Genomic DNA, 14,163 nt, shown 5'->3' on the forward strand with positions numbered 1-14,163 from the left:
CACTCACATTAGAGGCAAAACAATGTAAGATAAAATGTTCGAGCCCAGCTCTGCCATTTCTGTGGCACTTGTGTGGCCACTTGTGTGCCACTTAGGTAAATTATTTAACCTTTTGAAGTCTCAGTTCCCTTATCTATAAAATGGGAAAATAATAGGAGGATTAAATGATGGAAAATGTTTAGTATATGATGCTTGAATTTCACACATACTTATTAAATGTAAGCTATTTTGATGGTACTTTAAAATATGAATTTGTTACTAATCCAGGATTATATGAGAATTTTATGATAGTGGAGCAAAATTTAATGCTTACATTTTAGAAAGTATTAAGCAGTGCTAAGGAATGATACATGTATGTGGAAGTTCTAAGGTGATGAGCAGGTACATGTACATTTCACTATGCTCCGTAGTGTTACGAATGGATAGTTTTCTTCAATATAGGTTAAGAGTAACTAACATTAATTGATAATGTATTTTGGGGACAGTCAACAAGAAATAACTTCCTTAGTTATTTTAAGACTTGAACTTATAATAACATGACTTACTCCTCAGAAAAAAATGTCTTCCCCAGGGGATTTTTTGCTTCTTTTAATTTTTATTTTCATAGAATTCTAGATCTTGCCAGTGGCATGAAGGTTATGTAATTACGTTAGCATCCCATCTTCTGGGACACATCTGGCATGTTTACCCACCCTCGTAGACTTCTCTGACAACCATTTTGCTTTCTGTGTTCCCTAGAGAAATTGAAAGCTAGCTAGTCACTTTGAATCACATCCTCAGGATAGAAGGAAAAAGTATTTGGATGAGATCCTCAACTTGGAAATCCTGTGTTTTTTTTAACTTAGGTGGGGAAATTTTTAATAATAATAAATGATACAAGAACAAAGATTTCAATACTGTGCAAGTTTTGCTTCTCTGTATTTAGTCTCTATCTTCTTCATTTGTAAAACAGAGATTTTTCACTAGTTTCTGCTTAGGAATAAAGAGACTGTAAATCTAAAGCATTATTCCTGAATATCAATCTACCACATTTCAAGGATAGTGTTTTGGTTTCAGGCTTTGGATTAGAGAAATTGAAAAGCTCCTGGGCCTCCAGCATGTCAAGTTGTAGAGAGAGGAAGTCTGTATTTGTTGATTACTATAACTTTACAGTATAGTTTGAAATTGGGAAGTCTCCAGCTTTATTATTCTTTCTCAAGATTGCTCTAGCTATTCAGGGTCTTTTGTGGTTCCATACAAATTTTAAGGTTATTTTTCCTGTGAAAAATGCCATTGGAATTTTGATAGGGATTGAATTGAATCTGTAGATTGCTTTGGGTAGTGTGGACGTTTTAACAATATTCTTCCAATCCATGGCATGGAATATCTTTCTATTTTTTTAATTTCTTCTTCAATTTCTTTCATCAATGTCTTATAGTTTTCAATGTATCGCTCTTTCACCTCCATGGCTAAATATATTTCCAGGTATTTTTTTCTTTTGGATGTATTTGTAAGTGGGATTGTTTCTTAATTTCTATATCTAATAGTTCATTGTTAGTATAGATTCACAAAAACAAACATCACAAATTACAACAGACTTTTGTATATTGATTTTTTTATCCTGCAACTTTACTGAATTCATTTATTAGTTCTAACAGTTTTTTGTGGAATCTTTAATAATTAGAGTCTTCTTTCTTTTTTCTTATAATAATTAGAGTCTTCTTTCTTTTTTCTTAGTCTATTAGCTAATGGTTTGTCAAGTTCGTTGATCTTTTCAAAGAACCAACTTTTGGTTTAATAATTTTCTTTTTTTTAATTCTTTATTTCATTTATCTCTGCTTTAATCTTTATTATTTCCTTCTGCTAGCTTCTTCTGATTTCTTCTTTGACCCATTAGGAATGTGTTGTTTAATTTCCACAAATTTGTGAATTTTTCTGTTTTCCTTCTGTTATTGATTTCTAACTTTATCCCATTGTGGTCAGAGAACATACTTTGTGTGATATCTATCTTTTTAAGTCTGTTGAGACTTAATTTGTGCCCTAACATGTGATCTATCCTGGAAAACGTCCCATGTGAACTTTAGAAGAACGTGTATGCTTTTTGTTGGTTAGAGTGTTCGGTGTATGTCTATTAGATGTAGTTGGTTTATTGTGCCATTTAAGCCCTTTATTTCCTTGCTTGTGTTCTGTCTGCTTGTTCTGTCCATTATTGAGTAGAGTATTGATGTCTCTATTATTTTAGAACTGTGTATTTCTCCCTTGGATAAATGAGTTTAAAAGGATATATTTCTTTACCTTTATTCAAGGAAAAAATGTATAGGTAATGTAGGATTGTTAGAAATACCATATATAAAGTTATCTGCTTTAGTAATTTGGTTATTATCCTTAATCTGGCTCTTGCAAATTTTTGACTTCCTATTAAATCCATAAAGAGAAACATTGTCATAATATTGCATATAATATTCTGTGATTAAACTAAATACAATTTAAAGACAACCATTATAAAATTTTGGTTTTAAGAGCTTTGAAGTTCCTTAAGAACATGAAAATGAGAATAATTGCAATATACTGTAATTTATAACACGCCTGATCCAGGTGGGAAACTTTAAGCTGTATCCTTGTCTGTGTATAATTCTTATACTTTTTATCCCAAAAGGGATAGAGGGAGGTCAGGTACAACTTTTAACTGCTTTCACTCTCCTAAAGGAATTGAAGTTTATTTAAATTAATTTGGTGTTTATTGTTTGCTTTGTATTTCTTGCTTATTGTAGAAATTTAAAAGGAAATAAATGCCAGTACTTAATCTTTCATATTTTTCACCTCTAAGGGTAATCTTATTTTACTGAATTAATTGTGTTATAAGGCATACAGAATGTTTTATCCTAACTGAAGAGAGAGACCCAGGTTAAATGAGACTTCAAGGGTCAAAACAAAGAGACCAGTTTGATTTACCAAGTTTTATTGTACCATTGTTAACTGTGCCCTCAGCCCAATGACCTGCCTTAACAATATGTATGCATTTTAAGCTTTTGTGCAAGCTAATTATAGTGTTGATGATATTATTAATAATATGCTTACTATAAGACCCTGTGTTTATTTTGTATAATTTAATTTTCTCAGCAACCCCATTGTATAGAGGAGGAAATTCCTATCTGTTTAAACAAATTGAGCTAGTAGTGGGAGGGAGTCTCAGGAGGGAGGGGATTATGGGGATATATTTATACATATAGCTGATTCACTTTGTTGTACAGCAGAAACTAGCACAACATTGTGAAGCAATTATACTCCAATAAAGATTTTAAAAAAAGAGCTAGTAAACGGCAGGAACAGCTTTTGTCTCAAATATGTCCTGTTCCAAAACTTGTGCTGTTAACCACTCAGCTTAACCTACTTTCCAATTCTATAGAGTGGGAAATGTATAATAAAAAATACTTGTTGATCAGTAAAATTACCTTTGTTTATTGCCAGTACTTTCAGCCATTTTCTTTGCTGATTTTTAATCCCTTGCTCATGTTTGTTGTTAATTTTATAAATGGGAGGATGACTGGGGCCATATGTTTTGTAAGCAGTATAATTATTTTTTCTCAACCAGTTCCATCTTGCTTTTTCCCATTGTTCTTGAGTAGGAAGAAAAAAAGAAAGTTAGTGTGAATTTTTTAATTTTCAAAATTACTAACCTGTCTTTGTAATTACAAGGGAAAACCAGAGGATATTTTAAGAAAATATATTTATTTGACAGGTGTGACTTAACGGTCAGGGTAGGGTATCGGTCTGGGGATTGGACAACAAAATTATCTTGAAAAAATTAATTCCACTTTTATAAATAAAGTTACTTTAATTCCTTAATGATTAAATTGGTATTTTTAAAACCTTTTCATTCTTCATGGGGAAGTTGTGAAAAGTATTATAATTATTTCAATCATGTGTTTAAGTCATGTAAATAGACAGTTAAGAATGACAGTCTAAATTTTTTTTAATTAAATTTTCATTTTGGAAAAATCTTAGCATTTCTGAACAATGGCTGGGTTATACCCTATTATTACATGACGAGCCTTGTCTGTATTTAAATCTTTCAAATAAATATTTGTCTTGAAGAAGAAAACACATTTTGTGTAAAGAACATTTGTCTTCTAATTTTTGGAATTGTGATCTCTCATTTGACATTATATGATTTTCTTAATGTTACCATAATTACTTTTTTAGTGTATTTTGGGATCTCTACTGTGCAGCTCCAGAAAGACGGGAAACATGTGAACATTCAAGTGAAGCAAAAGCCTTCCATGATTATGTAAGTTACTATATAATTTTACTAAGTTATGTTGTCAGTTTTCTTCTTAACCACTATTCTTGAAAAATGCATTGGACCATCCATTTTTTTCCTTTGGTACTTCAGAAATTATTTTTTGTCTTGGGAAGTAGGCTCATCACTTTAAAAGTGAAATGGGCTTGTGAGTCTTGTTGAAGAAACTTAGGATAAGAGAGTAGTCCTAACTCCAGGATGTTAAAGGTGTTTCTTATCTTTAAGTGTGCCTGATTTGTGAAGTTGCAGATTTATAAAAATTAAGTAGTAATTATTCCACAAAATTCATCATAAGAATTCTGTAAGTGAAAAGTTCCTCTTCTACATATAGCATTTTAAAAATATATAGAAATATTACATTATTCTCTTTTGCAACTTTTAGTTACACATCATAAGGCTAAATATCCCCTTCACTGAATTCAGTTCCATAAATAAATTTATTGTAAATTAAAGGAAATATAAGATAAGAGAGCAAAAGAGTCTGGGCAAAAATGAAAATGTGAATTTTTTTTTTAATTCTTAAGGAAGAGCAGTGGCCTATCCTTGGCTAGGTGATGTATACTGAGTGTTTTTTTAGAAGAAGTGTAAATGTGATTTTAGAGAGTTGATGGCATCAGGAAGTAAAACTGTAAAAAAACCCAAAAAGTTGGGGGGGAGTAGGTTTTCTTTAGGGAAAAATAACATTTAAGAATGAGGAGACTGTGTTTTGAAGGGGCTGGGAAAACACTGTGTTTGGAGAACTGACCATAAAAGACATGCAGATTGAGTTTGGGATGGAGGAAAACCAGTTTCCTTGGTGTGGAGGAAGTGGAATTGGGCCTGGAGCCTGAGGAAATATCGATTTTAAGTACCTAAAACTTTACCAGAAGGATACATATTTGGTTGGTAGAAGGGAGGCATCATTCTGTGTAAACAGCCTTTAAAACCAGAACCAGGGCTCAAAGGGGAAAAAGAACTTGTTCTTCCAAAGGAAATACCTCAGCCTTAATCTGAAGAGTGGAACTAGCCAGAAGAATTATAACCCCAAACACAGCACAAGGAATAGTATGCAGATTTAAGAGAAGTGAAAATCTTGGGCATCTTGTAATACTGTGTAATACTTTAAACGTATACTAAACTGATTAAAGTGAGACTGCTTGTGATTACTTCATCTGATATTGATTGTACTCATAAAGCTTGCTATGTGCTAAACACTAGCTCTTGGGGACAAGGTGAGTGAAAGAGATGCTGCTGCATATAAAGAAAAAGTACAGAAAAGGCAGATAAGGCAGGGCCCAGGACATGGCATTTATTTGAACAATCTCCTTCTCCTTTTTCACCTTTGGGTAATGGCTCTAAAGTAAAGCAGAGACCCAACCACGAAGAGTGTAAGGATTTTGGCTAGAGTGAGATACTCATCTCATCCGTCTCTTACATCAAGAAAGACGTGCCTAGGTTTGGCCTGCCAGCAATGGGAAAGGTTTTTAAAATAACCACTAATTTTGACAACTAGATGGCATTAGATAGTATCAGTGTTCTGCTGTTAAGGGTGTACAATGTTTATGGATCTACATCTTAAGAAATTAATTATATAAGTACTTTTTCAAAATTCCATTGTATAGAAAGATGCAGCCTTCTGTTCACCATGGAGATCTTATAGGAAACACTGAACTAATTTAGTATCTCCTTCTTAGAAGCATAGATAAATCATCATTGTTGTCATAGCCATCATCATCATCGTAATCGTAATCATTTTGCATCCATAAGGTGCTTTCGGTATTTCAGAGAGTACTCACTTTAGAAACCCACTTAAATATTTCAAGGTTTTTGAAAATGAGCATTGACCAGAGGTAGGAGTGAAATTAGATTTTATAGGAAGAATAACCCCTTACCATGTAATTTGGTCCTAGAAAATGTAGTTTAGAAAAAAGTCAGTGTTTGGATTTTACAATTTGTTATGAATTAGCACATGCTTTATCAGATATTTCATAATTTTATCTTAAACATTAGTTTTAGGAGATTTGATTTCTTAGGTGGCATTTTTATTATACCTTTAAGTCAATTTATTTTTAATGGTAATACATCTCTAAATTTTTTCAAATGGAGGTTGCTGAAAAGATAGAGTTTGACTTACAGAATCTTATATTGCAATTGGATTTTTAGAAATGCATTTGTTTTCTGTAGCAAACTTTTATGGTAATTTTCATGGGTAGGATTTCCTGAATTCTTAATAGCAGATAATTTCTGAAAATGATCAACATAATTCATGTTTAATGTGTAAATATAGAAGTTTGAAAGACTCAGGGAAGAAAATAGGAAACAGGAACAAACAATAAGAGTTTGGTAAAATTCTGTCATGTAATATTGCTATATTAGAGTCCATTGGGAACCATTTCTAAGATAGTGATTAGTATGTATACCTACTGAATTTCAAGGTAGTTCTCAAGGAAGCATTCTGAAAAATATTTTCTTTATTAGCTGCATCTTCAGAGTAAAAAAATACTTGCATGTATAAATTCTGATATGTTTAAAAAGTACTCTCATTATTTTCTAGTCTTCACTTATCTATGAGATTGAATGGATAATGAAAGATAAACTACTTTTTTCTTTTATTTAAAATTTATTTTATTGAAGTATAGTTGATGTACAATGTGTTAATTTCTGCTATAGAGCAAAGTGATTCAGTTATACATATATATATATATATTTAAATATCTTTATTGGAGTATAATTGCTTTACAGTGGTTTGTTAGTTTCTGCTTTATAACAGAGTGAATCAGCTATACATATACATATATCCCCATATCTCCTCCCTCTTACGTCTCCCTCCCATCCTCCCTATCCCGCCTCTAGGTGGTCACAAAGCACCGAGCTGATCTCCCTGTGCTGTGCAGCTGCTTCCCACTAGCTATCTGTTTTACATTTGGTAGTGTATATATGTCCATTCCACTCTCTCACTTTGTCCCAGTTTACCCTTCCCCCTCCTCGTGTCCTCAAGTCTATTCTCTTCGTCTGCGTCTTTATTGCTGTCCTGCCCCTAGGTTCTTCAGAACCATTTTTTAAAAAAAGAGATAGTGGAAGCATGATGAGGTAAATTATGAATAATCCTTTTAATTAAAAAACAGGCTAAAGTGTTAAAAGTGATTATCTTTTGATACTGGGACTATGCATGATTTTTATTTTTATCTATATAGTTCTGTATTTTCCAAATATCTGTAGTTAACTTTATATATAGAAAAGTTACTTTAAAGCAGATTAAATTACACCTTACAGTGAGTTCTAATCTTTCTTCTAAAATTAGAAAATAAAAATCTTAGTAAAATAAAATTTAAATTTTAGGTGGTCATATGTTTTCATGTAACCATGTTATATTCATAAGCATATTTACCACTGCTCATGAAAGACTTTTTTGGTAAATGCACATACTAAAAGAGAGATATATAAACTGAATAGATGTAATTTTGAGCCATTCTATAATTTCTAATAACTTTTTGGTAATAATTATCCCAGAAACATTTTTGGCTTTTGGTTTTTAATTTTTTTTGGTTTGTTTTCTAATCATTGCCTTTTTAGAATATGGATTTTTGTCACCATATTATTTTATTTGCCAAATAATTTTAGATGCAGTGTTAATTAATATCTTTTTCCTCAAAAAATCACCCTGTTCATATATTTTTTTTTTTTCTTTTTGCGGTATGCGGGCCTCTCACTGTTGTGGCCTCTCCCGTTGCGGAGCACAGGCTCCGGACGCGCAGGCCCAGCGGCCATGGCTCACGGGCCCAGCCGCTCCGCGGCATATGGGATCCTCCCAGACCGGGGCACGAACCCGCATCCCCTGCATCGGCAGGCGGACTCTCAACCACTGCGCCACCAGGGAGGCCCCACCCTGTTCATATTTATTGTGAGAAAAAGAAAAAGAAAACATTTAAGATTATTTTGACCTTTGCATTTATATTTTAAAATATATTAACTATTTAGCATCAATATGGAGTACCAAATATAAAATAATTATACCTTTATAAATCAGCAATTAATAGTATGTAGGGATGTACTTTTGGATGACAAAGCTATAAAAAATCACAAGGAAATGATTACATGTCAGGATAATGGTTCCTTATGAGAGATAGGAAGAGGTTATGATTGGGATGGGGCTCATGGCCGTGGCTTCTGAGATGGCTGGCAAAGTTCTTTTTTTCCTGACCACAGTGGTGGTTACTTTACAATAACGATATGTTTGCTTTATAAAATTTCATAATGCCACAAATTTATTTTGTAAGGCTTTCTGTATTTTTTTATTTTAAAATAACAAGATTTTAAAACAGTTACAATAATTAACTTTAGAAAAAGAATATGCACAGTCAGTTCCAATGAATGAATGAATGGTTCTAATGAACCATTGTTATGGTTCATCCTTAAGAACTGATGGCAGAAAATCTAGGGATGGTCTCCAAACAAATCTGTGTTTGCTTCTTCTCTGCTATGACAGACTCTATGAAGAATGTCTACCTGTTGATTTTCTAGAGGGGAGTAGAGAATAAGATCAGGAATGACGGAGGAAAATTTAGTAATTAAGAATTTATTTTATAAGAGAAGAGAGAGATTTTACTATAAGATAATTATTTTGCCATATGGCTGGGGGATACCTAGCTTGGCCCTGTTATTTTTATCCTGAGTGAAAACCAGGTTCATCTAAATTATAAAATTATTATTATATATTACAATATTATCATTAAAATGTAAACCATCATTTCAAGTGATTAGAAATAATACCTGCTAGCTTGTAAAGTTTATTGGACTAGCTTTCCTTTTGTCCCTATTACTGTTGTTTTTATTTTACTCTGAAATCACAGGCAATGCTTTTATGTGGAGCTAGTTAATGTTTACTGGATTTTTTTCCTGTTACATCTTAACATGAGTTGTTTTATTTAATAATTTATTTCTGATTTTATTTATTTCCAAAATATTTAGCAAAAATATCAACATATACTACTAAACTTTTAATGAAAAACATATACAGTGATTATAATTTTAGTTCTCTGGTATGAAGAGAAGATTCCTTAATTGTCCTAAAGCAAAGATAGAGTCAAAATATATTATTGCTTTAGCAGTGTGACAGTAATGAAATAACATTATTACAGTGAGCTCTTGAGAGCAGGGAAGATCAGACCTGTTCTTCCCCAGAGTCTGTCAAGTAATAGATGTTAAACAAATGTTAACATAATGAAATAGTCTGTTAGTTGGGAAGCTGGAAATGTTTCGCATCATTCAGATGTTCAGGTAGAGTGATAGGCTTGAGTCATAATTGTTGATAACATGTGGCTGGTTTTTGTATTCTTGCCTAAGACAGTGTTTGTAACATGTGGAAAGGATTATGTTACAGGTTTATAGTGATGGTATGCTTTTAAAAAAATGATATAAACACACATATATTATGTAAATAAAATAATATGAGAAGAATGTTTTCATATGTTGTGAAGATTTTATTTTACAGAAAATTACATATTATTTAGGAAAATATCAATACTTGTGTAGAAACTACTGCAGAGTTAGGTGCGTTCTTTGCCATTATCCTGTAACATCCTCTGTGTATATCCTGAATATCCCTATATATTAGATTTTTGTAATAGAATGTTTTCTCTAATAATTTGTGAGCTTCTTCAAGGAATAGACTTTGTCTTATTTATCTTTTTCATGCTCTTTACCTGGCAGGGTGCCTGACATGAGATGTTCAAATTATGTTTGGTGTTTACATAAATGAATGATTAAATAAAATATTACCTAATAAGTGTTTATCATTTCTTATTTTAGTATAACTGAATATGTAGTTGCAGGAAGGTAATTTAATACTACTTATATTCACTTTGTATTTTAAAACAAATTTAGATAAAACAGCAACTTGTAAAGACATAAGTGAATCAAAGCAGGTAGCAGAGGCTTTCTATCTTGGGAGGCATGGCTCTAGGGAATGTAGTGGTGAACAAAACAGATGCAGTCCCTCTGCTTATGGGCTTATCATCTAGCAAAAGTGATCTTTCCTCAAGAAGTCTGAAATATAAAATAGTAAAGTACATGTAGAGATAGCATTATATTGCTAGACCAGTCAAAATTTATAGATATGTAAGAATATGGAAAGAAATAGGTAAGAATATGGAGAGTAAGTACACATAACTTTTGATATGTATTTAATTTTTGGCATATAGAGACATAATTAGTAAATGTTCAAATGAATAGTTTCACATTGGGCCATAATTCTCCTAAACAGTCTATGTAAACTAGAGTTCTTAATAGGCTAGGAACAAATAAAGTTATATTTAAAATTCATTAAGATGATAAAAACTATCGTAGGTATATATTAACATTTGTCAGTCAGTACTGAATAGGCTGTTGTTCAGCTCAACAGATAGGGACATACAGTCGGCTCTCCGTATCTGCAGGTTCCACATCTGCGGATACAGAGAGCTAACTGTACTATGCCATTTTATGTGAGGGACTTGAGCATCTGTGGATTTTGCTATCTGTGGGGATCCTGGAACCACTCCCCTGTGGATACCTAGGGACCACCGCCTTATTCTTATCTGCCATATTATTTCTACCCTTGTTTTCATTTCCTGTAGGATCCAATTTAATTTCTTTTGCCATACATAAACGTGTAAATCACCTTATATTCCTTATAGTGTAAGGTAAGTTGTTTATTTTGTTTTGTTTTTGTGCAAGCTGTGTTGATTTGAAGAAGTACATTCACCACTTTACCTGTGAGATGTGTGTCTTATCAACTTGTCCTTCGGCCTAGGATGGCTTCTGGGTGGCTTCTAAGTACTGCTAATAACTATTAGCTATTTTCCCTATTTCTTTTGATCCTGAGATTTCTTGTAGGGAATATGTTATTTCAGTCATTCGATGCGAAACATGAATAAAGGGAGACAATCAAGGAAACTATAAAGCATTGTGAAAGAATTCTACTTAAAAATCTTTTACAATAATTTACTGCATTATATAGACATTATGAAATTCATAAAGAAATAAATGAAGAAGCTAATATGGAAAAGAGATAAAGAAACAAAACAGGTCTGACCTTATTTATATTTCAAAGTATGTATTTTCATGGAACTTCATCTTAAGCCCCTTTCCTCCCACTGATGTATTCATTTTTATTAAAGTCTAATTTCTGGTGAATGTGGAAAGATGAAAATGGAAAGGCCTTAATTTACTATTTTTGATGCATATGTTGCACTGCCTGTGATTATGTTGTCAATAGCATCATAACATAAACAACAGAAATATACTTTCAAAACTAACATGCATTTCTAACTTTCTATTAGAGATATGAAATTCATGAATTTATTTTGGAGATTTTTCAAAACTGGCTGATGTTGGAACAATGTAGACTATGTTTAAGGAATGGAAAGAAGAGCTGTTTGACCAGAGTAGAAAAATCAAACACGGGATCAATGCTTAGCTAACAGATGGTAGCATTTTAAAGCTGTAAGGAAACTGTGAAATCATCCTTTTCAGTGGTTTCATGCTGAGTTCCCTGGAATCTTGAGGTGCAGTGGAAGGCCCATATGGTGCCTAGGAGTGAGAGGGAGAGAATCCTACCAGAAGGCCCTTGGCCTCCTTCTGTTTTTAACCAGAGCAGCTCAGTTTTTTACTTTTCCCCAGTTCCTTCTATTTTCTCTTTCTTATTAAATGGAAACCTGATTTAACTAGTTACCTGTGCCATAAATGAATCCTCTTTTAATCTCCCTTGTTATCGCCAAGTGGTCATCAAAACCAGTCAATTCCATTGCCTAAGCATTTCTTACACATGTCTTCTCCTCTCTGATCACAGTGCAGGTACCTTAGTTCACATCTTCATCATGTTCCAACAGCATTACAACAGCTATTTCTGCATCTGTCTCCCTTCTACCCCTGCAGGGTTCAAGAACTCTCTCCCAAGGGCTCTTGGTAAAACTCTTGAATAAGCAACCTTCTTTTTTAAAAAAAAAATCTCTTTTATATATTCACGCTGTCAGAATCCAAAACAATCCAAAAACTTTTAAAAAGTTTGAAAACTTCTTATTTGGGCTGACCTAGTTATTTTACTAGATAAGAAACTTGGTACTCAGAGACACAAAGGATATGATATGCCATTGTTTAAAAACTGAGTGAGGTTTAGCCTGGAAAACTCAGGCTTTCCAAATTTTCATTGAGTACTTTTTCAACTATACTGGATGAAAGCTTTGTTCTGTCTGCACTCGAGAGTCATTTTTTCAAGCATATTCAAAAAATAGTAAATTCTGTTTTAGGACAGTTAATCTGAGGGCATTGTGTAAGAGGAGCTGAAGAAGGGAAAAGGGCTAAAGATAAAGACTGTGAGGAGGCTATCCTAACAGTCTTTATGTGAGCTGAGAAGCCCTTGAATTAGTGTGGTGGCAAATGAAATGGAAAATTAAGAATGAAAATGAAGAATTAAAAAGATGAGATTGTCTAGTTGTAAGCACTGAGGAAGAGAGAAAATTTTAAAATAATTTGTAGTTAACATGACTAATGAACTGAGACTTGTGATACTTTTAGCAGAAATCTGGAATTTGGAAGGAAGAAAGACAGTTCAGCTATAAAAGTGAGTTAAATTAATGAGGGAATAGGGGTAAAATAAGAACAGAGGCCTGGGAATAGAAATTTGGAAAGAAATACATTTAGGAGTGATAGAAAGGAAGGGACTAGCGTTAAGATGGGGAAAAATACAATACAATGAGAGGTAAATACTTATCACACTAGCTAGTCTGGCTTAGACGGCATGAGTGGTGTGTTCCATATCCCAGTAAATTTACCGAATCTGTTCACTATTTCTGGATGCGTCCAATGTGAACTCTGTATCCTAGGGCAACTAATAAAATGTGTTTGGTGTTAAGGTACTATCTTGAGTTTCTAAGATATTCAAAAGCTGTTTATGGTTTTTGAAGTAAGACTTGAGACTCCAGCTATGTCAATGCCTGAATGATTTTTATAGGCCACAATTTCATTTTAGAAAGCAGTCATGAATTGGATTGGGGGTAGAGTAGATGCAGATTTGGAGGAAAGCTAAGTGGACTTAAATGATCCATGGCTTCTTCTGGAAGTTTCTGAAACTTAGATTAATAGGTAGGGAAATCTCAATATATTAGCCTTCCTTCTTTGTTGAAACTTTGTTTTAGCAAGCATGTATTGACTTGCCTGTTAAATAAAGAGCAGTGTAAAAACTCACATACCTAAAGGAGGTGAGCATACGTGAAGACTGTAAAAATCCATAATGTTCAACTTGGTAGTCTAATGGCTTGTACTTAATTGGTACTCAATATTTGATGAAAGAATGTACATTCTTCAGGCATGCTGTTTCTAAACTACGTGCCCCCACTTCCATGGGAACATTATATGTGATCCAGTCAATATTTCTTCTTGCTTTCCTTTGATAATTACCTTATCCTGTTTATCACCTTATCTTATCCCTCTTCCTGATCATCATCCTTTCTTTGTTAGCCTTTAGAGAGATATGAAAAGAGAAAATGAAGAAAAATATTTCAGAGCTGAAGTTATAATTTTTTATTATGGTATGGACAAAAGCCCAAATACAGAAAGGAAATGGAATGTTTTTAGCTATCACAAAGTGACTTCTGTATTGCTTACAATAGTATATCTTAATTTAATGTGCATTAGAAATTATGAGCATAATTTCTATATGCATTTTCATCAACACGTAACCACATAACCAGACTAACTTCCTTTTTGCTCTAACCTGGAGTATTCTCGTGAAAGAACATTGGGAGCTTTCTGTAAGTTAAATCTGGAGACCTGTTCCATCACAGGCCACCTACCTGCATACCCTTCTATCTTTTCCAAACCATGGCTATAACCTTTAACTTTTTCTTCCCATTTTCCTTTGTCAATTT

The 14,163-nt window shown here is 33.0% G+C and overlaps 1 protein-coding gene across 5 annotated transcripts in view; it reads left to right on the plus strand.

Moving 5' to 3' along the window:
• Window positions 1-14,163, plus strand: part of SSBP2 (single stranded DNA binding protein 2) — a gene marked incomplete at its 3' end in the record, with an annotated part of 303,480 nt that overhangs the window by 97,785 nt on the left and 191,532 nt on the right. For all 5 annotated transcript variants that reach the window (XM_082622326.1, XM_082622324.1, XM_082622328.1 and 2 more), the window contains exon 4: window positions 4,183-4,267. In XM_082622326.1, the coding sequence (XP_082478452.1) occupies window positions 4,183-4,267 (85 nt within the window). The remainder of the gene's footprint in view (window positions 1-4,182; window positions 4,268-14,163) is intronic.

The sequence above is a fragment of the Mesoplodon mirus genome (assembly GCF_964341445.2).
Source record: "Mesoplodon mirus genome assembly, chromosome: 5".
Taxonomy (NCBI): Eukaryota; Metazoa; Chordata; class Mammalia; order Artiodactyla; family Ziphiidae; genus Mesoplodon; species Mesoplodon mirus.